The sequence below is a fragment of the Ammospiza caudacuta genome, chromosome 6 (assembly GCF_027887145.1).
Source record: "Ammospiza caudacuta isolate bAmmCau1 chromosome 6, bAmmCau1.pri, whole genome shotgun sequence".
NCBI lineage: Eukaryota > Metazoa > Chordata > Aves > Passeriformes > Passerellidae > Ammospiza > Ammospiza caudacuta.
This window is the reverse complement of record NC_080598.1, coordinates 34515135-34542456: the sequence shown is the minus strand read 5'-3', so window position 1 is coordinate 34542456 and position 27322 is coordinate 34515135. Positions and strand designations below refer to the sequence as shown.

General features: G+C 40.1%; 1 protein-coding gene across 2 annotated transcripts; it reads right to left on the bottom strand.

Annotated features, from left to right (window-relative positions):
* Positions 1 to 236: 236 nt before the first annotated feature.
* KATNBL1 (katanin regulatory subunit B1 like 1) lies at positions 237 to 15229 on the bottom strand. Of its 2 annotated transcripts, XM_058806567.1 has the most exons (10): positions 15136 to 15229; positions 7124 to 7251; positions 6301 to 6341; positions 5658 to 5937; positions 4150 to 4268; positions 3912 to 3962; positions 3738 to 3827; positions 3095 to 3184; positions 2618 to 2711; positions 237 to 1166 (listed from the first exon to the last, which is right to left on the bottom strand). In XM_058806567.1, the coding sequence occupies exons 2-10, from the start codon at positions 7235 to 7237 to the stop codon at positions 1134 to 1136; spliced, it is 912 nt and encodes a 303-aa protein (XP_058662550.1). In that variant the 5' UTR covers positions 7238 to 7251; positions 15136 to 15229; the 3' UTR covers positions 237 to 1133. The 2 variants fall into 2 exon arrangements, with proteins under 2 accessions (XP_058662550.1, XP_058662551.1); XM_058806568.1 differs by lacking the exon at positions 15136 to 15229 and having other exon boundaries at positions 7124 to 7314.
* Positions 15230 to 27322: the final 12093 nt, after the last annotated feature.

Genomic DNA, 27322 nt, shown 5'->3' with positions numbered 1-27322 from the left:
ATATGACAGTAAAAGTTTATAGCTGTATCCTCAATGCTGTTGTTGGTATGACTTTGCCATCATTGATCAGGTTAGAACTTGATCAATTTCGCAGAAGTTCTTTGTCAGTTTCTTAAAGGAGGTAGTATAAAAAGGGTGTGATTTGAATAACATGGCCTCACCTGGCTGTAAACATTTCAAACAAGAGACATAAATATCTATGATAAAAAGTACGGTGGAAGAGATTATTCTAGAAATTGATTTTTAACTTGAAAAGAAAAAACAATAGATATATTTAATATATTTACTTATTTGCATGTAGTTTGAATGATACAGAACAAGATTACCGTGTTAGAAATCCACATACAATATAAAAACATTTGTTAGACATAAATTCACCGTTCTGCTGACATTTGCAATAACTGTTTACCCAAGCTTAACTTCAGGTATTTATAATATTTTTCATACATGAATCTTGCTATATGTGCAATGTTTCATTAACTACACAATGTGAAACCCTGATTTTTGTAGTTTTTCATCACAATCTGAACATAATAGCTATTTGCATCTTAATACATTGGCTTTTTGAAACACTAGTAATTAAGGCATCTTTGCTGTATAGTTTCTCAATAGTGCAAACAAAAACTGTCTTTAATAATTTGATTAAAACATACAAGTAACTGAATAGCCCAAAGTTTTTTGTATTTTATGTAATTGGAAGATAATTGTGCATTTTGGAGTTCTCTTGTGAAAGAGACATTTAAAAGCTCTTAATGCTGATTGTTTTTGTTGGTTCCTTATATCTGGTTCTGCTGTCTTGTCTTCATGACAGTATAGTTCATCTTCTTTTATGGATGATGTTGTAAGGTACAGTAGCATTTAAAGGAATACCTAGGAACTGAGCAAATCCCAAATGCAGCAAAGGCATACAGTTTTCATAGTGCACTTTCACCTCATTGAAGTAAAAGTTGCTCCTACTAGACATTTTTCCACTTCAATGTGAAGTAGATTGTTAGAGTTTTGTTAGTGGTTTCATTAAACACCTTGACAGTTCAGTTCTCTTCTGCCAGTATTTCTCAAAAGGCTTTCAGCACATATTTCAGGGATACTTTAGGGACTGTTTCACCACATAAGCACACTGTTTCCCCATCATGTCAGTGTAGCTGCAATAAATAAGCATTTACATCCTAGAAGGAAAAAAAGGAGAAAGTGTTTGTCACTTTACTTATAGCTCCAACATCAACTCTATGTCTGAAGCAGGGCAACCTCAGGACCATAACACACAAATAATTATATTTGCCCAAATTTCAGAACCAGTTATCATCACGATTACTTTCAATTAATGTTTACAATGACATTTCTTTAAGTACTAAAAAGCCTGCCAGAAGAGTAGGATTAGTTTTCAAAGCTATCAATTTCATCTGTTATTCCTCTGCTCCCTGCATGAGCAGGAAAGATCATCATCATCATATGATCACATAGTTAAAACATGTTATGTATGACATTCCTTACCCAACCCCTCCAACATTCTTGGACTACTTTTGCTCTGACTTGCTCAGGTGACTTTGGTCACAATCTATCCTGATGCATTAAGACAGCAAATGAACAGAAAGGGAACCTGAACTCTAGAGAAACAAACTGACACTACCTATAGCTGCTATTCTGATCCAGCAAAAGAACTAGGCAGTCCACATAACACACTCTCATAGCTCAACCAAGTTGGGAGTTAGAACTCAGTTCTTCTGCATCCCTGTTGACTGAAATGCTGCAAGAATTTTGTAATTCTGGACAGCAGTCCCAGAAAAGAGTTTACTTGTTTGACACATCAAAGTGATCAATTCTGTAGCACAGAAATATAGATTCACCAAAACTCCTTCAGATATAAGTAAAAGATGCAATTTTTAAGTTCTTTTCAAGTTCACTCAAATCTTACACACAACCAACCGTTTGCTGTAACTCCTTTCTCACTGTCCACCTTCACCAGGTCCCTCCACCTGGAGATGTTTCTATCTAGTCTAACTTTTGGTGCCCAATCTCAGAAAGCCATGTATATAGAGATGAGCACAAACAGAAAAGTATGGATCTACCAGACACCCTCATTATGTAACTGATACCACAACCTAATGAAAAATGCAAGCAGGGATACATCTCAGGCTCTTCTGCCCACCAGAAACTACCATTTTCTAAGCATTAGGTCAGCAATAAGCTTTAGAATTTAGCATGTTGTCACTTGCTCCTGCCACCTGATGTGCAAATGCCAATGATGTTCCCAGGCTAAGATTCTCCATTACACTTACTACAATGGCTACAACAGATCAAAGAGAAAACATCTGTCTCTTCCACAGTCTACCTACTCAACTGAGCCCTTTTTCATATCATTTTAAGGCTCATTACTATTAGATACTTTGTTATTAAGGAGATGCTTAAGCATAATTATAATTTTAATTCACAGAACTATCATAGGGAAACAACTCCAGACTTCTGTAAAAACCATGCAATACACTTGAGCATTAGCAGTAACGAAAGTAAAAGTGTTTCTGTCCAACCACAGTTTAGCATAAGTAAAACAGGAGGAATACCAGAAGTGATACAATCATGTTTATTACTGAACACAACCAGAACTGGAACCAAAACTTACCTTAGCTATATTACCAGTATATCCTGGAACCAGAGTAAGGTGATTCTCCTGTTCCCACAAAATACTTAACTGTTGTTTTAAAATATGAATGTTTCTGAAAGAGAATGAACATCACTTTATAACCCAGGTAGTATATTTCAGTAGTCTCTTTTATTAAAATGAATTATTAATACTGCATATAGACTTAGCCTATACAATAGGTATTGCCACAACAGCTGAAAAATTTTGATTCAACTTCTACAGCATTTGTATAATCCCTGATATGACTACATCCTACAGGTATTAAAACAGTAGCAAAAAAAAAAGAAAAACAAAACCAGTGACTTAACTATCCTTAAAATACTTGTAAGCTTTAACTTTAAAATTGTAAGTGTGCCTTTTGTAGGCAAGATGTGCTCCTACTGATCAAAATTAGAACAGATTGAGATGAAATCGACTACAGAAACACATTTAAGTATGTTCCAACACTATACTCACCCATCTTCTGCCTTTTCTGTATGTGCAGATAGTTCTGACCACCATCTTTTAATGACAGCCTGAAGCCAGTTTAAACCCACTATCACGTATCTGTAACAACACATTTTACACATTATGCATTTCCCTCTCCCTGAAGATTATCTACAAGCCAGATAAATAAAGCTTGAGATAACTTTGTAAGCAATTGAGAAAGCAACACATTTTCTATTCTGGAAGGAAAGAATCTAGACAAATTGGTAAATTTAAATTCTTGTTTACACTTGCAATTTCTAAGTGGTAGTCTGAAGTTCTTGTTGAAAAAGTATAAGAAAACTCTGCCTTGATTATATGTTATAAAGCATACTAAAACCTCAGTGCTAATCTTTTTTAATATTTAGGATAAATAAATCTGCATAAGGGCAAAGCCAGTCCTCTCCCCCAAGTGCCTAACATTGCAGAAAAGAATTTCTGCACTGCTGTTTTGTTAGAGGAGAAAGCTCTGGAATGGAAGCTTTCGTCCAAACCTTTCTCATTTCCTGAGAAAGGCAGAGCTGGAGAAGGGGCAGAGGGAACAAGAGTCAGAGGATTAAAAACCATTGATTTCTAGGGCTCTGCACAGCCAGGAAGTAATAATGTTTCAAAAACATCCCAAGCTGATACTTACTCTTCGTATTTGCTTTTAAGCAGAGATTTCACTAAGGGCAAAAGATCTACACAGCAGCCAACTGAAACATATGGTTTTTCTTCCTGTAAACTTAAAAACAAGATGTTTCAGAAGTGTTTGAACTTCAGTGTGGTCATAAGCAGGTTCTAATTCCCCACTTTTTTCTGTTTGTACCTGTTTGTAAGCACAGGAAGGCAGTCTACTACTACTCCAAGATCCTGTATCCTAGAAACAGTAAGAATAAAATCAGAAGTGTTACTTGTAGATCCTACTACTAGTAGTAGAAGCATACGCTTCCACTATGATTTAAACAGTGTAACTAAGTCACAACATTTACAGAACTGCTACAAATACTGTGGCATATTTGAGATTGCTGTCATTTTAAGGATATAAAAGAAGAGACTTATTTTACCTCACTAAGTAGGCTACCAGTTCACTTATACTTCTCCTTCTCCAAAAGGTTAAAGCTACATTCAGTCTCAGATTCCTGCTGAAAAGAACTTGAGCCATAGTTTCATGGTCCTGAGAAACCTGCACATTTTTAAAAATATAAAAAGTTGCCACAAGTTTAGCAGACAGTGATAAAACAATAAGCTACTCAAAAATAATCTGGTATACTCTACCTGTATGTTGATGAGTCTGTTTTAGAAATTTATCTAAGAATAGACTTAAACCCATAAATTTCCCTTATGGGTCACAAAAATATCACCTACTTTACACGAAAGCTGCAAGAATAAGGTTTGTACCTCTTTACCAGGTAAGACAGGTATCTAATACTTAAAATGAGCATCCATGTGCATCAACCTATAATTCTCACCAACTCTGAGAGCTTTTTACTTAGATTATTATTAATTTTGACACAATTTAGACACAAGTAATTGCATGTATTATTCCAAACTCCAACAGAAAAGGTTCATTTCTGAAAAAGCCTGTTCTCTGAATGAAGTTCAGGCATTTTAATTAATTAGATCTTGGACTGGAATGAACACTGCAGAGCCACACACATCTCTCAAACCAGTGAAACAGTCATTTGTGACCAGAGGCCAGTGATCTGCTCCTTAGCTTCTCAGAAAATGAATCTTTCCATTTTCATTTCTTTACCCACCTTTCTGCAGCCTCTTTATTGTAGCTATTCTGCTCTTTTCTTGAAACCACCAAATTAAACAGTGCAGAAGTGCTGCAGACTTGCACCTTCAGCCCAGCAGCTTCTCAGGGCTCTCCCTCAGAGGAGCACACATTGACAGCACTGTGACAAGGCAGCAGCATGGTGGGTGACAGTTTCTGATCTTACCTTCCCTGCCGTGCCTCACCTTAAACGCCTGCAAGCCCCAAGGAATAACAAAAATCTATTGTGACAGAAATGCAAACTTCAACATTAAGGGCCTTAAATGGCCTTCACTGTCACAAAATCCATTTAATTGAAATATCTGACCTTTTAGACAGTTTCAGAAGCCCTACAAGCATCGTCTAGGTTTCCTCAACCCCAACAAGAAATAAAGCTCATACAAACACTTAAGTTAGTTCTGCACAAAGTTGATACTGCTGTTGAAAATTGTTGTAATCTACCTCACCAATGATTATTCTCATCGATATACTGACATTTTTACACTTCTATAAACACACACGTGGACACCTGTCCTGCCAGTTCATGAAACCTATGCAGGTCAAAACAACATTCTCCTTTGGTGCTGGCACCATTTTAATCCAGTCAAGTCCGGCAGATCTGAGCTTCTGACCTGATACAAATATGAAGAAAAGTGGCAGGACTATTACTATTGACAACTCCATCACCATAAATGGACAGACTGTAAATCACAAGACCTGCTATCTGCGGAATTGAAGGAAATTATTCTAAAGAAAGAAACTTTCACAGCTAATTACAACAAACACTTTTGTAAACTGGAGTTTCTTCAAACCTACCTCGGAAAAAAATGCACTGTATTTGGATGAGGGGCCTTCTGTTTGAGACGAGCCAGAGTCGCTAGAATTCAGCAAGTGTGTCCGACTGTTGTGAAGTTTTGCTGGCAGATTCCCTGCACAAGCCAGTTCATTTTCTTTATTTGCCATGTCACGGCCCCTAGATTTAGGGCACAGTTTCTTTCTGTAACAAGGCTTTGGAGTATAACAATGAACTTTCCTTTTACAATATACCACTTTGAAAAGAGAGAGGGGACTGGCCACCGTTTTTCCAACCGTTACTCTGCAATAATAAAGCCCTATTTTAGTGAAGGTTGATCCAAACCAAATCAATTGCATTATTACGTATATATATATAATTATGAATTCAGCATTCAGATTTCATGTTGTTGAAAACATTTTTCCCCCAATACATATCCTACTGACACTAGGGTTATTGGAAGTCATGCCACAAATATTATTCTGTTTTTAGTAATGCAGAGACTCGCTGTTATGGAAGAAAACACAAGAACAAAGAACTGTCTTTAAAATTAAGACCCATCATCCATTTGTGTTTGCTTTGATGTTGTAATCAATTTCAACTGTGATTTTCTCCCTACCTCTGTCACACTTTAAACTCAGATATCACACAGCACAGCCCTCCTACCTGTTTGTGTATGAAGCCAGCTGTTTTGGAGATTTCTTACCCTGGGAGAAAGGAAATAAGAGATAAAAAGCTGTATTACTATAAAGGGTCAAACACTCCCATGTATACTACTTAGCATTAATGGTAACATTTAGATTGCACCATCAGCAGGAGAATGTTATGACCTTTTTTTGGTAACACTGGTCATAAAATATTAGTTTTAATAGAAAATTTTAATAAACAGAAGATATTGATATCTTCACCACTGTTTGAAGAGGTCTTACAGTAAGTTTGCCTCTCCAGCGCTTCCTCTGTACCTCACTGTCTCACTCTTCAGTCAGTAACACAGGTAAGAAATTTCAAAAATTACTTTTGAATAGCAAGAATCCAGTGAAAATCTACGTGCTACCAACGTGCTAGTGAAGCTGTATAATTATACAACGATCTAGTTCAATGAATGGGTTTCACCTACTCCACCTCTCACTTGTGCCATGCAGCTCTCTTGGCAAGAAAGAACTTCTTCATGACAGAATTCCTGTATTGAAACATTTTTTGGCTAGACTGCAGAAAAGCACACATGAGTAAGACTGTATCAATCAGTACCTACTGCTCATATGGACGATACAATGCACTGATCTGTGCAGCTGCTGCCTGGATCTATTACACAGTTTTCATAATATAACTGCTATAGAAACAATTCAAAGTTCTATTGCACATCTAAATATCAAATGTTTAGTAGTGCTGTGCTTCTAGATTTAGACTGCTCAGAACTATAAACTTGTTTAAATCATCAATTTTCTCAGAGGACATAAAACAACTCAACAAGCAACACAAAACAGCTTACCTCCTTCATGATCTTTTTAGTGGAAGAAGAGATTCTTTTTCTGAGGAGATCAATGGGATGACCTTCAATAAGCAAAACTTTCTGGTTTTTAACATTGTGAGCTTCAGATGCCATAATCTCTCAAATCCCTGTTCTCAAGGGAAAGATATTTAGTTGTATTTTCTAAAACATTCTGTCAGATTTCTTCAAACACAGCTAGCAACACTAGAATTCAACTATTTCCAAGATCTTCCATCCTAGATATAACCCAAGACATCATCCTTTAGTGCATATTACCTGGAGGCCTTATTATTAACACTATGGAATTTCAAAATCCCTATTTAGCTTTCAAGAAAGAGGAAACAAAACAAAAATCACCCCAAGAAACCAAGGCAGAGATTCTGTTTTCACACCAGTTTCTACACCTGCACTGAGGGGTGCCATACAAACAAGAATTCAAGTAAAGAATAGGACAATTTATGAAATTCTTTCCTTGCACTATGAATTTCATCTGCCACCTAGAGAAAAATAATTGGTTTCACATTTGTTTCCAAGTACGAAAGGCAGCCAAAAAACTGATTCTTGTTTTTTAGGAAGAAAGCAAGCTTTATCAAAATAATGAAGGTTTAAAAAAAAAGTGAAAGATCTTCCCCTTAGTTTATTGGCAAATGTACATCCTCCCTCCCCACCCATTTCTATCAATGCAGTGCTTTGGCCATTTTTCATACTAAACCTCACAACTTTATTTTATGGCTAAAGTCCTTTGTCTTGAATTATGCAAGTATTTTTATAAGAATCAACACCAAGACTGGGACAGCTGTACATACACGTGATTTTGCATGTTTCATGTTTTGTAAGCAATCAGAAGATCCATAGCTTGAGACTAGGTTCACTTACTACATCATCATAGAGGCACTATTCTTGAAGTGTTTTAGCAAGACATCCTATGCTATTTTTAAAAGACAACCATTTGCTGCAATATTACTGCTTTTTCCCCCTAAAAGGTACAACTGTGGTCTCAACATGAGTGCTCCCATCTCTCCCCTCAATCTTTAGCAGCAGCCCTATTCTCTTTACTCTATGTAGCAGATTTACCTCACATTAAGAACTCTGGCATTTAAAAGACTAAGACACTGAGCACTGAATAAGCCAGATGGGAAACAGCTTATTGGCCATGAAGATCCATGCAGTAGCTAAAGGCCATCAAATGAAACAAGCAGGTGGCAGGCCAAAACAAGACAGATGCTATATTCAGGCACATTAAAATCCCTCTCTTAGGGCACAGTGGAAAAAAAAAATTCTTCAAATATTCTGGAATTTTTTGGAATTGGATCAGTACTAAAGAATTTCACTTGAGATGTCTCTCAAAAATGGAATATTTACTGACAGAATCCCTTACTCTGTAAAATGGGAACATAGAGCCCTCAGACTACAGCAAGAACTTCAAATGGCAGCATTAATTAGGGCAATATCTTTAACAGCTGGTGGCCAATATTTTTCCAGATGCAAGTCTGGCTTAAGACTGGTTCATTAACTTAATTTTTTCACACTATGAGACAGTGATGAAGAGTGATCACTTTGTTAGTTCTCCACAATTCCTAGTTCTTCCACACAGGTCTGTAAATTTTTCCCTGAAGTTTAGAAAAAACCTCACATAAACAAACACCTTTTCCTCTGCCTATCAGACTGGTTTAAACCATTACTTGGACTCAAAATGGGCTGTATATTAAAATTTGCACTTGGATCACAACACAAAGGCATATGCTGAACAACTGGACTTTTGAAGAAAAACGGAACAATCCTAAAATCCAAACAAATCCATCCATTTATTCCAGCCAGTGATGAAGAGGACTTGGAAAAAGTCTTGGCTTTTTTTTCTTCTATCCACTGTTTGAGAATAACACTGAAGGGAAAGCAATAAACTGAAATATTAGGGGGGGGGGCAATCTCCCACCACCAGAGTTAAAACCCACAGCCACCTCATCAGATGCTAAAAACCCCTGATCTCTGTTGCTGAAGGAAAATTTTTGTGATTATTCCCATAACACATTATCAGCTTACAATTCCTCAGGCCTAACAGTGACTGTTCCTTATTTTTCCTTGTTTAACAAATGATCTCAACCTACCCTCATCTTTCACACTAAGCAGTACATGAGAATCTGATCACCAAAATAAATGACAGCACTATATAACTAGAATACTTTTTGCTTAAAAGAAGTGTAAAATATTAGAAGGCTAGAAAAAATGTCTTACCAAGGAAATTCAACCAGCTTATCTGTTTTTAATACCGGGCTCTAAAGAGCATCTAACATCTCAAAATACCTGAACTGGAGCTATCTGAACTGGAGAGAGAGGACTCTGGATGGAAGGAAGTTCCTTACAAAGGTTGCATGTCACCAGGAGAAAAATTAAGAGAATTTTACACTCTAACAAATCTGATATAAGAATATATTGTTCCCCAGCCTCCCAATTGAAACAACAGAACTATTAATTCTTTCCTTAAAGACAGGTAAAATAAATTCAAAAGGTCAAGAGATTATCAGATATAAAGGAACATTTGATGAAGCAAAGTAAAATCCTCGTGTATGACTTCACTGTCCAACAGTTTAAAGGGGTTTCAATAGTTTAACCTGTTGAGGGTCTCAGATTATGCAGAAGTAGCAGTGAACATTTAAGCAGTAATGAAACAGCTGTGTTTTTAGCTCCCTTGGAGCTGACAAAATACCTAAAGAAAACACGTGGAAAACACTGTCAATATTTAAAGAGCCTCAAGGAAGACCCAGACTGACATCCCTGTTGCACTAATTAGTAAACAATGTAATCAAGAACAGACTTAGTGGACACAAACAAGTAACATAATGGGAAAGATTCAGCCTGGCTGTCACTAAGGCAACAGCCTGGGGAAGAGAAGGCTCCAGGGTGACCTCACTGTGGCCTTCCAGTACCTGAAGGGGCTACAGAGAGCTGGGGAGGGACTTCTTACCAGGGCATTTGTGATAGCCCAAAGGGGGTAACAGCTTCAGACTAAAACAGGGCAGGTTTAGATTGGATATTAGGACAAAATTCTTTACTGAGAGGGTGTTGAGGCACTGGAACACATTTCCTAGAGAAGCTGTTGATGCCTTGTCCCCGAAAGTGTTCAAGGCCAAGTCAGATGGGGCTATGAGCAGCCTGGCCTAGTGGAAGGTGTCCTTCCTCCCCACAGCAGGGAAATTGGAACTAGAAAATCTTTAAGGTCTGTTCTAACCCAAATTATATTATGATTCTGTGAAGTCTTGCTCTGCAAAATTAATGGAATTTATTAAGAATATGGGGTAGTACAACATGGATAAAGGGCAACTAAATGATAGAGTCTATTTGAATTTCCAAGTCCCTCACTTAAATCTTGAGGAAACTAAGCAACCAAGTGAAAAAAAGGGAAAGCTCTTGCATGCACAAGTATCTCAGGAACAGCTATAAATTGCCTAAGCAGTTTCCACACTGCAGAAAATCACCTCCAGATCCCTGGGGGAAACCTGCATTGGTTGATGCTGTTCAATATATTAATAAATTACGTCACAAAAGGGGATGAAGACTGTTGACAATACAAAGTGATAGCTGTGAAGATAAGGGCTAACTGAAGAACTGGAGAAGGACTGTGATGTACAAGAAGCAAAAGCAATACTTATAGATCAATATAAAGCAAAGCCTATGTATCTGCAGGCAGGAGAAAATTCTGGGTTCCTTTTGGAATCACAGCCTCTGAGCCAGTAACTGCCACCCACAACAACGTCTGGATGTAGGACAGCTTACCTTAGATCAGTGGGACTGTTTAGCACTCCATGTGGATCAGCAAATAGAAAAATAAACAGAACACTATTGTGACAGTGTACAGAACGCATTTGTGCCTGTATTTCATATACTGAGAGAAGGGTTAGTTAAACTTTCTTTAAAAAAAAACTAATGAACCCTAAAAAGTCAAAAAGATTTCTGAGTAAAGTAGAAAACAGCTCAGACAAAAGAAGTTAAAAATACATGGAATATCTTTCATATAATCAACAACTGATTAGATCAGCCTCTTCAGTCTGGGGAAGAGGCTACTTATAGCCATCAGGGGAAATAAGACAAAGGCCTACAAAATGAATGGCTTGGAGAAGCTGCATAGAGATTGTGCCCTCTCTTGCCCAATGTAAAAAAAAGGGTCAAAAGACAATAGGTGAAGATCTGATCAAAACAAATAATGTTAAGCTGTGTGCAAATTATAATCAACCTGAGCTTGCCACAGGATGTTGTGGATCCAAATGTTTTATATGGGTTCTAGGACAGAGTGTGCAAATGCATTTAAAAAAAATATATATACTGAAAATGAATAAATTCAGATACGCAACCCATATAGTCCAAACAGAGCAGAACACAAGCAGAAGAATCTGGTATACACAAACCTAACAGTGCTATAATAAACTCAGTCACCATCCTAGGAAACCAGCTTTGAAAGGCTTAGTAACACCTAGGAAAATGCTGGCTGGCCAGCAATTAAATAGATGAATGCTACAGGATGAAAGGCACTTTACATGGCTCTTCACAACTTTGATTTCCTTTTTGCAGTCAGATATCATCTAGGGATAGCTAATTAGATACTACAGTCCCCTGTAATTTTGGGATATATACAGAGGGTTCTTAAACTGGCCTTAGATACTAATTCATACAGTCAAACAATCTATACCTTAATGTCTTTAATTTCTGACTTTTCCCTTGTGATTGAGCACAGCTAGTTTTATTTGATCAGACAATCTGCTATACAATCTCAATGAGGCCAATGCATTTCCCTCACTTAGTTTTTTAAATTAAACTAAGGAGAGAATGCATGCCCCTTCAGCTCTGCCTTGGTCCACCGTACAATCCTAAACTGTTTTACAAGCTAACAAGGCAGACTGCAGATCTGAACAGAGATGTATGATTTCATTAGGATGACAGAATCCAATTCCATCCATTTCCCCTATACAGTGGGTGATTTCTCACAGCAGACAACAATCTTCCCTTCTGCCCCTTTTACTCTCGTCAATCTTCAGTAAGCAGAAGGACTACAGTAATAGCAGCCATGTCTCCCGAGACAAAGCTGGTTGGTCCCCACAGACAGTACCTGTGCAAAGTTTTCCTGACGGTTCTACAGGTATTTTCTATCTCTGATCTCTCCCAGATGCAATAAAACTCTTCAGGTCATACCAGAATTAGGCAAAGACAGCCAGCACTAACAGGCTTTCAAGTGCACATCTGTTGAAGGCAAGTATTAACAACTCTGCCACTCCCTCCCATGTCCCAAGTTCTGGGCACAGTCCCCTGAGAAGGACAAACTCTTCTTGGCACATTACATAATCTATGTGCATATTAACATAATATTGTTTTTTTACAGAACACAGGCTGGCATACTTTGCATGGCAGCAAGGAAAATGTAAAATAATTAGATCTCTTAAGCCATCAGCAATACCTTTCAAAACACACACTCTTCCATCCTATTCCTTGTCCAAATTCTTAATAGCCAATTCTTCCTGCAGCATTCCATGTGCACCAGCCATGGTAAATATTCCTGTAATTCTCCTCCACCTCACAGTAACCCAACTGCGAGTTCAAGGATGACAATATTAAACTCAGATGAAAAACTTAATTAATCATTATCCCAAGGAGGAGAGCACATGCTTTGAAAGCATTCCAAACAGGTATGCATCAGAGAAGCAGTAATGGTCAACTCATTTCACCGGCAATTATCAGAGCTACAATGGTCACAAGTAACTTCCAAGGATGGTTATTTCAAATTTACTTCCAAAAATAAATTAGCACTATCTTATGACGTAGAAGTGATTTGTTAAGCTCGGCATAACTTCATTGTATTTTAGCTCCAATAAATGTTACAAAATCCATGCGTCTTTCTTTTAGAAGGCTTCCACATCCTTTGCATATGAAACAGTTTGGTTTTTGCAAATTTCTTTTTTAGCAATTGAAAATTGAGTTTTCTTAAAAAGAGGAAGTCGAGTTCAAGATTTTAAGGAGTATGTTAATGCAAAATTTTTCTGCAAAATTAAAAAGAGTGTTATATGCCAGCAGAACAGCTTTTTAATGTGCTACACTTGTCAGGGCATTTGTTCCAGTTTAAAGTTTCCTATATTGATAAAGACTACAGGAATTTCTCTATATTTGCAACAAATGAAAATACCATTTGAGCAACTAGTTATGGTAAATTAGCTTATACCTAAGATTTAAGCTCATTTTCCTCTTACATAGGGAATTTGTATGAGGCCCACTGTCATAATGAACCTCCAAAAACAACCACATGTGACAGCTCCTCCAAGTTTAGTGAGGAGGAACCCAGGTGTGCATTAGCTCCCCTTGTGGAGACAGCCTGGGAGTCTAATAACTGAACCTTATTTACATTTTCTACAAAAAAAAAGTCAAACTCAGTTTTCTGCTTCTGGAGGCACCATTGACAGGTTTGTTAAGCTGCCATAAAGTAACAGCAGTTGTCAGTGGTGAAGTCCTTTCTGAAGTCATCTTTCACGAACGAAAATATATTTCTACCTGTTGATTTTCACTTATGAACACTCTGGGGACAATAAATTTGAAAAGGTTTTATAACTAAGAGGTGTTATAAAATAAATAGATTTCCACAATATCGAAGCTTCCACATTAGTGTTTTACACGGCTCTTTAAGAAACTACCCATGAAATTAAAAACAGCAATTTCTTTTACCATTTGCTGCTCAACCCAAAGAATTAAAAAAAAAAAAACTGGAACAAGAATTTTGAAATCAAACCCAGAGACAGACATACTGGCAAACCCCTCAAGCTCCAAACTTGATGGAGGCTAAGGAAGTACTCACTACACGCCCCCCCGGCTGGACAGTCTGTGGTTACACAACTTTCACATGGCTTTTTATGCTACCCTCAAATACACTTCTATTATTGATGGTAGTCTATTTACAGCATTTAAAAAATCTTCTTCATTCTTAGTCAAGCTTCTTACCCTAGGAACAACATGCAGTAAAAGTAGGCAAGTGAATATATATAGACAAGGCCGTAAGAATACATGCATATCAGCATACTGCCATTTACTTTCTAATACATATATATAAGCTACCTTAATAATAACATTTTTAATATAATGATATTCTGATTTTCAAAGTTTAGGGGTTCAAATCAATTCTAATTTTAGTTCCAGAACATATTCTTTCCAATCAGCAAGGCAAAAGAGGCACAAACCTGCCTTCTGTTATGTTTTAATTCTACTAAACGTGGGTAACTACATATTTTTAATTAGTTCCCTGATTACAGTCAGAGAATAAGAGGAAGAAAAAAACAGGAGAACAGGAAAAGTAAAAATGATGTTCCAAGAAAAGATGGAGGAAAGCTGCTTCTAAGCCAACGGACTTAACCTTGCTCCAAAGCAAAGCATGTTACAAAAACAGAAACAAAAGACTTCCAAGATCACCACCTAAACTCTCTATCCTTAAAAGAGCTCTCTATTCAAAATGTCTTTACTTTAAATCTGCATGTCAAATCATCCAGCCCAACACTGAAGAAAATAATTTGAAGCCTTTTGAACGAAGTCATTAATACAGGATCTGATCTTCAAGCACTTAAGGCCCCCCCTCACCCCCCTCCTTGCCCCTGGAATCTGTCACACCCAAGAAATTAAATCCGTCAGCAGGCCTCACACCCAGCTTGCTGTCCTCCTCCCTTTCGGCAGCACCAGAGCCTGCCCCGCTCTCCTGGCACGTATCCGCCAGCACACGCGCCTGCTTCGTGCCGAGCCTGCTGGCACCATTTCAGAGAGGAACCCAAGCGCCACAGCCCGCTCTCCGGGGGCGGCGGGCACCGCACACGGCAGGGCCGGGGCGCCGGGCGAGGCCGCCGGCCAGCGGCACGGAGCGATCCGCGCCCGCGCACCGCCCGCGGCCCCGCCGCGCGCCCGGCGCGACATCGCGGAGCCGCGCCCAGTCCCGGCGGGGCAGAGCGCGGCCCCGCTGCGCTCCCCGCGGCCGCGGCGGCTCCCGCGCCACTCACCCGCTGCTCATGTTCGGGGCCGGGCCGGGCGGGCGGAGCGGCGGGAGCGCTACTGCCGGGGCCCGGCGCCCGGAGCCTGCGCCATTCAAACGCCGCCGCGGTGCACGCCGGGTCGCGCGCGCCGCGCCACGCCCCGCCGCGCGCGCCGCGCGGCACCGCAGCGCCCTCTGCCGGCCGCGGCCTCGCGCCACGCCCCGCCCAGCGCCCGCGCGCCCGCCCTGCCAGCGTCACTGCGCGCCCGCGCGGCCTCGGGGGCGGGGCTGCGCAGCCGTGAGGGAGCCGGGGAATGCCGGGTGATCCCAGTGATGGAGCGGCAGGGAGGGAACCGGGAATGCCGGGTGATCCCAGTGATGGAGCGGCAGGGAGGGAACCGGGAATGCCGGGTGATCCCAGTGATGGAGCGGCAGGGAGGGAACCGGGAATGCCGGGTGATCCCAGTGATGGAGCAGCAGGGAGGGAACCGGGAATGCCGGGTGATCCCAGTGATGGAGCAGCAGGGAGGGAACCGGGAATGCCGGATGGTCCCAGTGATAGAGCAGCAGGGAGGGAACCGGGAATGCCGGGTGATCCCTGTGATGGAGCAGCAGGGAGGGAACCGGGAATGCCGGGTGATCCCAGTGATGGAGCAGCAGGGAGGGAACCGGGAATGCCGGGTGATCCCAGTGATGGAGCAGCAGGGAGGGAACCGGGAATGCCGGGTGATCCCAGTGATGGAGCAGCAGGGAGGGAACCGGGAATGCCGGGTGATCCCAGTGATGGAGCAGCAGGGAGGGAACCGGGAATGCCGGGTGATCCCAGTGATGGAGCTCGGAGCCCGCGCTCTCCGCCTGTGTGCCGGCCGCCAGTGCCGAGCCGCGGTCAGCAGTGTGCCATGCTCAGACTGGCTGAGAAATTCACGGTAGCTCCACGCTCTGCTGCATTATCACAGAAACACAGAATAAGCTGAGTTGGAAGGGCCGCACAGGGATGACCAAGTCTGACTCCTGCATGGCACCAGTCCAAGTCCAGCTCCTGGTCCTCCAGGAGTTGCCAGGGCACTGCTGACTCAAATTCAACTTTCCATCAGCCAGGACCCCCAACTTCCTTTCCATGTCAGTGTTTCCCAGGCTCTCATTTCCCAGTCTGTCCATCATACAGGGTTGCCCATCCCAGGTGCAGAATCCAGCACTTTCCTTTGTTGAATTTCATGTGGTTGGTGATTGCTGAGTTGCTGAATTTGTTGAGGTCTCTCTGTAGGGCCTCCAGGCCTTTGAAGGAGTCAACAGCTCCTCCCACATTTGTACTGTCTGTAAATTTGTTTAGTATCACTTCCAGTCCTGTGCCCAGCTCATTGATGATGTTGCCAAGCACAGGGATGAGGGTGGAGCCTTGAGAACCACACTAGTGACAGGTCACCAGTCTGGTGTCACACCCTTCACCATAACCCTTTGCACCTGACCTGGGAGCCAGTTGCTCACCCATCACATGATGTGTTTGTCCAGCTGTGTGCTGGACAATTTATCCAGAAAGATACTATGAGGAAAAGTATTGAAAACTTTGCTAATTATAACCAGTAAGGCCTTTCTGTCCTGGCTCTTGTGTGGGAGCAAACATAGGACATGCTCTTTGCTGGAGGTGGTATCCTTATTTCATTGATGGGCTCCTCAAAGAGAGTGACACTACTTTTCCGTAGGAAGGAAAGCACATAGCCCCAGTTTCAGGTGCAGATGGAAGGCTGCCAAGGGAGGTAATAAACAGTATTTCACTGTCATCATTTCCTTTTCATCCAAAACACCCTGGTGATTAGCAATGCATTCTTACTTCCAGTATGAATTTATTCATGTCCTGCTTATTCTTCTAGTACCAATATTGCCCTGTAGTTTGCTGCAAGAGAATAACATAAGAGAGTAATTTGATCCTCTCCATGATTTCATTTCACTCCCCTAAGAGTCTTGGTCTCCCACTGCAGGATAGATAACCATTCTGTTTGCTCAAATCATCCTAAAGTCACTTTTACCTATGTTTTCGCAGATGTTGCAGTTTCTACCCTGTGTGCATAGTGCTTAATATATGCATGGTTTTATCCATCTGACCATCCAGGTACATATGCTCACTAAGGGTTTTTAAAACAATATTTTCTTTGAGTTATGAGTGCTGATGGAAACTTTTTCAAAGGAAACAGATGATTCTGCTTTAGAGAGTAGGACAATTAGCAGATAATGTACACTAAAGAAATGTTTGGGCTTTCCAGACCTTCCTGGTGAACTCTGTTAGGAGCACATAGTTACATACCAAATGGTTTTTAGATTATTGCCAGCTAAATACAGTTAAGTTCCATGTGGATGCCAGACAGTGACAGAAATGGCAGCAGTGCTCCTTGTGTGATGTGGTCTTATGTTTAGTTTAAAGGGCAGCACAACTGGTTTGTCCAGTCAGGGTGCCAAACATAATAATAGTTTTATTACTGGCCCCGTTATTAAAGAGCTCTTCTGAAAAGAAGCTGTTCTGCAAGTCCACAAAGGGGTCAAATTTTGTAATGAAAATATAATTTCTGTCAATGGCCCAGCTGTGTTTTCAGAAGCACACAAGCTGTACTCTGGCTACTCAGCAATGCCCAGGGACCATTCTAGCTACTGATACTGACAGGTTCATTATGGATATCCTACAGGTCAGCTGTAGTAATTTCCATTAAAAATTCCCACTTCTTTTATGTATTTTTCTTTGATTCTGTTTTTGATAAGCATACTTTCAGTTGTTTTAAATTACTATCTGGACCTTGAAAAACAGTTCCCTTAGATAAACATTCTTATACCCTTTCTGAATATATTCCTTAGCCTATTTTCCTTTAACTTACTTTTTTCTCCTGTCTTTTCCAAGTTAAAGGAAAAAAAAATCAGACTTTCCTGTATTAACTGCAAGGTACTGTGAATACTCTTTTTTGAAACTTTCTTTTCCAATTCCATGTTCATTTTCATGTTTTTCTTTTTTTGTTGTTGTTTTGTTTTTGTTTTGGGGGTTTTTGTTTGGTTTTAGGTTTTGTTTGTTTTTTTGTTTTGTTTTTGGTTTTTGTTTTTTTTTTTTTTTTAATTAAACAGTTAAGGAGCTTTTAAATATTTAATTTTTTTTTGCCATTATATATTTTTAAGGAAAATAATTACACATGAGGGATTCCAGTTTGTGTAGTCTACCTTAGAACAATGTTTTTTACTACTTACTGGGATGCTAAGTGTGATGTGCCAGGACGGCTATGGACAAAAGATGAGTAATTTTAGTTGTTAGAAACATGACTGTAAATGGATTAAGCAGGTTATCATGAGTAAAGCTAACCAAGAACTTTTATACATACACAGTGCACACATTTCTGTAGCTGCCCTGAGTGAAGCTGTGTGAAACATGAAGCGAGGAATGCGTACTAAGATAGCAGCAAGGAGCTATGCTTGCCCATTCCCCTCTCTCATGGGCAGCTCTTTTACAGTTACTTCCATGGCTCCCCTGGAAATGAGATCTTTGTACATGGCTTGACAGATTTGAACAGTCCAGTCTTCCAGATGGGTAAAGGAGTCTTAACTAGATGTCCTGGTAATTATGGTAATTATAGTGGCACAGGATTTTATAAGGTCACGATGTGTAATCTGAATCGTGTTTTTCTGCAGGAGTGAAAGAATATAGATCCAAATATATCCAAGTCTAACACAGAAATGTACATTTATTTACATTTAAAAATAACCTACTATCTCCTTCCTCTCGTGTTCTCACATTTTCCACATTTATACTGGTACTTAATTCATTTGCATTTTTAAAGAATTCCAGTGATTACATCTGGATATAGAGAAGCTCAGAAATTCTGTAAGTTTCCCTTGCAGTTATCTTGAACTCCAAATTAAATGTTTTATGTCATCTTCACAAATGTAAAAGTAGCTTATCCAGCAATTTATAGTGTAAACTAGAAATTTTGATAGCAATTGTGGATGCAATACAGAAATCTATTGTGTACAAATTAAAAGCTCAAATGTGCAGCAGAGCAAAGTACTTGTGCAGAGGGCAAAGAAAATGGGGATGACAGGATGAATAAATTCACTTAAACTAGTTCTTCTGTTCTGAGCTGATTAAGGTGTTCTGAATGTCTAAGGTTAATGCCAATAATGTGATTCTTTTCCTGGAACCTGCAAAAGGGAATTGCATAATGTTTTTTTTCTTTTTTTACGATGCCTACTCCATTTATTTCCAGTTGCATTTCTCACAAACAGAGTACTGGGATTTTCTACTTTTCCTGATATTTTTTCTGCAATAAACTTTTCCTTCCAGACATTGCATAAGTATTCGAATTGATGCTGTAATTTTACCAGCCTGGCATCTTTTTCATTCCTCCTTAGGCAGAATCTAAAGTCAATAAAATGCACTGACATTTATGGCTCTTCTCCCAGATCTGCCCAGTAGATGCCTGGGCTGTGCAGTGGATGTGGATGGGATATTTGAGGGGGTGGTAGTTACTCCAAGACTATTAGCTGTTTAATCTTCAGCCTGCAGGTTGGAGACAGGATGGCTCAGGCAATTGGTAATGGGATAAAGCTTTTCACCTCTGAATTGCCAACTCTGGGCCAGATTAGTAGAACAGGATATTTCCACCATCTGGCGTCTGGTCACTGACCCACATGAGGGAAAGCAGTAGCCACCCCTGCTACTGGTGAAGAGCTTTACAATGAATGCCCCCTCACATACTGTGTGAGAACCACTGCACCACAAACAGCTCCAAAGCTGGACTAAAAATCCCTCTAGGAACTTGATAACCAGGACTCAGCACACTGACAGGAGTGGGGGAAAATTTGCCAGCATGAGCTGTTGGGGGATGCTGTTTCACTGCGATTATTCACTTTAGAGAAAGCTAGTTTTTTAGACAGCAAGCTGCTGATGAATCTTGGCTGAAAATAACAACAGCTTGTAAGAAGAGTAACTTGATTTTTCTGTCACACAGAAAAGCTGAACTTCAAAAGGCAAATATCCACCAATAATATTTCTTGTTGGAATATGATGTCAATATCAAATAGGATGAAAAGGATGGTCTATTCCAACGTATAGAGTTTTTGCAATCTAAGATAGCTTAGCAGATTTAATGCATAAAGAATTATGCATCCCTGTGTCATACTGGAGTTATTTGTAACTAAGCACTTCTGGACACTGCATCCATTTCCTATCTTAGATATAAGGCCAGGTGTAATTATAGGATCTGTGAACTGGCCTGGTGTCTGAATTTCTGAAGTTTTCTGAAGCAATATTCTGTCTGAATCAAGAAATCCAAGTTAAATAGTACTTGAGAGAGAAAAAAAGCCCTCATACTGTAATATTAAAAACAGTTCTTATATGAAAACTTGTTATTTTATTTAAATATGGAAATAATAAAGTAATGCTAACCAGTTTAGGGCTTTGCCCAATGTTCCTGAAGCAAAACTAGGCTTCTAGGGTGATCACTGCGAGAAACAGGACGCCTAGGCCTTAATAAAGCGATTTAAGAAAATGTACGAAGAATCCAGTGTCTGATTTGCCGGGCTGCTAACAGGATTTAGTTTTGTTAGCCGCCAGGCGTGTCGCTGTCAGTTCCCGCAGTTCCAGGCGGGCGCACCGGCGCTGTGCTCCCGGCCCAGCAGCCACGGCGGGCCGGCCCAGCAGCGATACCGCTCCCGGCCCAGCAGCGACAGCGCTCCCAGCCCAGCAGCGATACCGCTCCCGGGCCAGCAGCGATACCGCTCCCGGGCCAGCAGCAACGGCTCTCCCGGCCTAGCAGCGATACCGCTCCCGGGCCAGCAGCCACGGCGGGCCGGTCCAGCAGCGACAGCGCTCCCAGCCCAGCAGCGATACCGCTCCCGGGCCAGCAGCCACGGCGGGCCGGCCCAGCAGCAATGGCGGGCTGTCGTCCCGCCGCCGCCCGGCAGGGGGCGCGCCCGCGCTGGCCGCCCCCGCCCCGCCTGGCCCGGAGCCGTCATTTCTCAGAGCTGTTTCCAAAGGTGATTCGTCAAACAGTGCTCGCTTTGCACGGCTTTGCTGAAAGTACCATTACCTTGCATTTGTGAGTGACTGTTTCATAAAACACCCCAGCCTTTTTACGTCTACTGTTATGGTTATCTTCTCGTTTTATTCATCATGACCTATGGAGTGCTTGGGCATCATAACCCTTGAATAATTTTTTATAGTTGACCTTAGTGTAATCCCAAATAATTAATCCCAGTAAAGCCTAGATTTTGATCATCTTGATTTCAAGTAACTATTCTCTTCAAAAGTGTTTTTTTTTCATACTGTGTAAGGTGTATAACCAGTTTAATTCAGGCATCTAAGAATGACAGCACTTGATGATACTATATTGGTTTGCATGAATATTTGTTTAAACACTTAATAAACACATTATATTAATTTCTCTTAGAAGATTCTGAATATTAGGATGAGGATGCTTGTTTATGGTACTTATAATTTTCCCTGGGAGGTATTTTGTAAATAAGTAGTCATACCTTTACTTATTTAATTTATTTTAATTTTTGAAAGAGGAATGAGTGGACCAGGGTCTGACTAAAATTAAAAAGTGATTTTGTTAACAGGGATTATATTAAAAAAGCTAATGAAGAACAATTTTATATAATATTATTAAGGGGGAAAGGAAATAAAGGAATGGCAGGAAATTTAGAAAAAGGCTGCAAATTTCAATGACCTACAGTACTGAAAGAAAATGCCCTGTTGACAATGGTGAAAGCAAATGATAATGTCATAAGAGACTGGGTTTTAGAGAGGTCCAAAAATGCAGTGGAGAAAAGCATAAAAAGGCAGAAAGTGACCGAAAAGACCAGAGTGGTATCAAGAAGAGGAGTACCAAATTAAGCACGTGAAAATACAGGAAACAAACACCTGGAATGTGAGTAATAGAAAAATTAGCCAGAAGGAATAAAGGAACTATATATGTGTATCTGTGAATTTTCTGTGTATTTTAAATTATTATTAAATATTATTGTTCTAGCTGAAAAAACCCACAATCCTGTTTTCAACATTAAGCACCTGTGTTAGCAAAAAGTTCTAAACTATGAATGTTTTATGTAGTAAGAAAGATACATTTCTTTGGAGATAATGATAAACAGAAGAGTCATGAAATCTGCAATTTTGTTCAGTGCTCAGCTGTTCCAAAGCTGTTGTGGGGGGTACACATGCTAATAAAGGGATGTACATTGATAGCTTGAATCCTGCAAGCTCAAACAGAGGGAGACTCTCCTTGTTACTCTTTTTATGACCTGTGAGCAAAATTCTCAACCAATGTTTGGACCACAGCCTCTGGCTCTCACCTCTGTGCCTTTTATGTACAGTTAATATATCACCTATTTACCAGGTGTACATGGAGTGACTGTTTTTAATATACACACATTACTTTAAACTGCCTAAACAAACCATGGGAGCATTTATCAAAATATGCTGGGATGACTTTTAGGCACCAGCGACTTGCACATCTGGGCTTGACACAGATTTATGGCATCACCGTTTCCAGCATGTCTTTGAAAGAAGTTCTGCCTAGGAAAATAAGAATTCTCCTTATAAGGCACAAAAAGGTCAGCTGGAAGCAACAGAATGCCCAGAACTATTTTTTCAATATGATTCCTTGGGAGAATACCTTTACCGGATATTGAATAACCAAGACTAGGCTATTGAAAATAAAACTGGTTCATTAAACATTTTTTTTAAATTTAGAATAACCAAACTCCTAAACTCACTTTCCCATCCCACACCAAAAAGGACATAATTGGAGATACAAGAAGGGAGAACAAACATGGGAAGATATAGGATGTGGGAGAAAATTAATTTCTGGAGAAGAGACATTGAAAAGACTTGTATGGTACAATTTGTGGAGGAGACACATAAGTTTGGATATTCCCCCAGTGGAGTCAATGAGAGCAGAGCTATCTCATGGCAAAGCTTACTAATTGACAAGGAGCATTGAGAAAGACACAATACCCAGCACACATTTCTTGTATTCCTCAAAGCAATTAGATGATTAAAGACACTGTAAAGCAGCATTTAAAATTCAGCTTCTGCGTCAAAATTACAGGTTTTTTGTTTTTTGTTTTTTTGATCAATCTAACACTGTTGGAAAAACAGGGATGTTTCAGGACGTGCACAGTTTTTGTGCATGTGGACCAAGTAAACAAATGTCTGTATCAGCTCAGATAACTGCACAGTTGAGTTCACCTCTGCAGGATGTTACTGAGACAAATAGCACAATATGATGTGATATAACACCAAAAAGAACAGTTAAAAGAGAATGTAAAAATGTTGCAAGTACTTAAAATTTATGGGAAAATATTTTAATTGGTAGTAAGATGGTGCCAATTTTGTCACATTAATACTGATGCCAGACCCCTTATTTTCCTCTTTCCTTTAACATTTGTCACTGCTGATAAAAGTGCTGTATATTTACTGAAAATAGCCTGGACACTACATTGCTTGACTCTTTAAGAGAATTCATGATGACTGCAATACCATTGAGCTTGCTGTTGCTTGCATGAAATTATTACTGTGAAGAAAAGATGTAAGTGAAATAAATCAATTTAAGGACCAGCCATACTTGCTAACAGTGATCAGTATTGAATCCCTGCAGCCTTTCATTAATAATCATAAGAGTCATTATGCACAATGAGCATAGTCTATGTGTTTAATAGTCGTTATGAACAATGAGGTAGTCTACCATTATTAGAGCAACAAAGCACCAGCCTGGTTTCTTCAATTTAGACCTTCTTCTTGATGTTAATCAGGAGTAATGCCTTAAGCAAGCAAGTTCTATGACATTTTCCTCTTTTCACTAAATATAAGCTACACTACCTTAACATGCAGAATCATCTGTGTCTATCCTGTACCTTAATCTTCCATGATATTCTTAACTTAAAGTTGCCCTGTCTTCAGAGCCCTTTCATGTTGGTTAGATATCATCTGCCTGTTATCCAAAACAAGAAAAAAATCTTTCCCAAAGTCAAAGCCATCAAAAGGCATGGCATGCCATCAAGGGCAGGGACATGCACCATAGATTCCTCTATTGGTCCCCATTGAAATCGCAAGATTTCTTTTCCCTTCCCGAAAGGAAATTTCATTTCCTTTCGGGAAGTGTAAAAGAATCTTGCGAATCCCAAAAGAAAGGCTTACAAACACTCTGGAAAGGAGATAGGACCAAATGAAATGCAATTGAAAAAAGCAGAAAATCGGGAATTTTAGTGTCATCAATAAATAGGCTGTGAGGAAATCAGCTGCATTGCAAAGGACCAAAACATGCCAAAAGTAAGCTCACAGATGTTGCAAAAGCAGGGGCAAAAGTCAGGGAGCAAGACACAACTTAGGGGGCAAGATACGAGGGACATGGCATGAATACATGAACCAAAAAAAAAAAAGAAAAAATCTTGGCCAAAGTCAAAGCCATCAAAATGCAGGACGGCCATACGCCAGCAAGTGCAGGCAAATGCAGCCAAGCTTGCCAAAATTGACCCCCACTGAAGGCCAAAACAGAAAAGAAGGACCTACAAACACGCTGGAATGGAGACATCATCAAAAGAATAGATATTTGAGGAGAGAAAAAGAAAATTTGGGAAATTTAGTGACTCTAAGAAGATGGCCTGGCTTTATATCAGGTGCAGTGCAAAGCACCAAAACATGACACAACGAAGCTCACAGATGTTGCAAAAGCAGGGGAAAACTTCAAGGAGGAAGACACAACTTAGGGGGCAAGATATGAGGGACATGGCATGAATACTTGAAACAAAAAAAAAAAAAAAAAATGTTTACCTAAGGCAAACTAATCAAAATGCAGGCAGGCCACACGCCAGCAAGTGCAGGCACATGCTGCAAAGCTTGCCAAAATTGATCCCCACTGAAGGCCAAAAGAGAAAAGAAGGACCTAAAAACACGCTGGAAAGGAGACACCATCAAAGGAATAGCAATTGGAGGAGAAAAAAAGAAAATTTGGGAAATTTAGTGACTCTAAGAAGATGGCCTGGCTTTATATCAGGTGCACTGCAAAGAACCAAAACATGCCAAACTAAGCTCACAGATGTTGCAAAAGCAGGGGAAAAAGTCAAGGAGGAACACACAACTTAGGGGGCAAGATATGGGGGACATGGCAGGGATGCTTCAGAATAGAACCAAAAAAAGAAAAAAATCTTTCCCAAAGTCAAAGCCATCAAAAGGCATGGCATGCCATCAAGTGCCGGGACATGCACCATAGATTCCTCTATTGGTCCCCATTGAAATCGCAAGATTCCTTTTCCCTTCCCGAAAGGAAATTTCATTTCCTTTCGGGAAGGGAAAAGGAATCTTGCGAATCCCAAAAGAAAGGCTTACAAACACTCTGGAAAGGAGATAGGATCAAATGAAATGCAATTGAAAAAAGCAGAAAATCGGGAATTCTAGCGTCATCAAAAAAAAGGCTGTGAGGAAATCAGCTGCATTGCAAAGGACCAAAACATGCCAAAAGAAAGCTCACAGATGTTGCAAAAGCAGGGGAAAAAGTCAGGGAGCAAGACACAACTTAGGGGGCAAGATATGAGGGACATGGCATGGACACTTCAGAAAAGAACCAAAAAAAGAAAAAATCTTGGCCAAAGTCAAAGCCATCAAAATGCAGGACGGCCATACGCCAGCAAGTGCAGGCAAATGCAGCCAAGCTTGCCAAAATTGACCCCCACTGAAGGCCAAAACAGAAAAGAAGGACCTACAAACACGCTGGAATGGAGACATCATCAAAAGAATAGATATTTGAGGAGAGAAAAAGAAAATTTGGGAAATTTAGTGACTCTAAGAAGATGGCCTGGCTTTATATCAGGTGCAGTGCAAAGAACCAAAATATGCCAAATCTAAGCTCACAGATGTTGCAAAAGCAGGGGAAAAAGTCAAAGAGGAACACACAACTTAGGGGGCAAGATATGAGGGAAATGATATGAGTACTTAAAACACCAAAAAAAAAAAAGAAAAAATCTTGGCCAAAGTCAAAGCCATCACAATGCAGGACGGCCATACGCCAGCAAGTGCAGGCACATGCTGCAAAGCTTGCCAAAATTGACCCCCACTGAAGGCCAATAGAGAAAAGAGGGACCTACAAACACGCTGGAATGGAGACACCATCAATGGAACTGCAATTGGAGGAGAAAAAAAGAAAATTTGGGAAATTTAGTGACTCTAAGAAGATGGCCTGGCTTTATATCAGGTGCAATGCAAAGCACCAAAATATGCCAAAACTAAGCTCACAGATGTTGCAAAAGCAGGGGAAAACTTCAAGGAGGAAGACACAACTTAGGGGGCAAGATATGAGGGACATGATATGAATACTTAAAACAGCAAAAAAAAAAAAGAGAAAAAATCTTTACCTAAGGCAAACCCATCAAAATGCAGGCAGGCCATACGCCAGCAAGTGCAGGCACATGCTGCAAAGCTTGCCAAAATTGATCCCCACTGAAGGCCAAAACAGAAAAGAAGGACTTACAAACATGCCAGAATGGAAACGCCATCACAGGAATTGCAATTGGAGGAGAAAAAAAGAAAATTTGGGAAATTTAGTGACTCTAAGAAGATGGCCTGGCTTTATATCAGATGCATTGCAAAGGACCAAAATATGCCAAAACTAAGCTCACAGATGTTGCAAAAGCAGGGGAAAAAGTCAAGGAGGAAGACACAACTTAGGGGGCAAGATATGAGGGACATGGCATGGACGCTTCAGAAAAGAACCAAAACAAGAAAAAAATCTTTCCCAAAGTCAAAGCCATCAAAAGGCATGGCATGCCATCAAGGGCAGGGACATGCACCATAGATTCCTCTATTGGTCCCCGTTGAAATCGCAAGATTCCTTTTCCCTTCCCGAAAGGAAATGAAATTTCCTTTCGGGAAGGGAAAAGGAATATTGCGAATCCCAAAAGAAAGGCTTACAAACACTCTGGAAAGGAGATAGGATCAAATGAAATGCAATTGAAAAAAGCAGAAAATCGTGAATTTTAGTGTCATCAATAAATAGGCTGTGAGGAAATCAGCTGCATTGCAAAGGACCAAAACATGCCAAAACTAAGCTCACAGATGTTGCAAAAGCAGGGGAAAAGTCAAGGAGGAAGACACAACTTAGGGGGCAAGATATGAGGGACATGGCATGAATACTTGAAATAGAAAAAAAAAAAAAAAAAACAAAAAAAACATCTTTACCAAATTTAAAGCC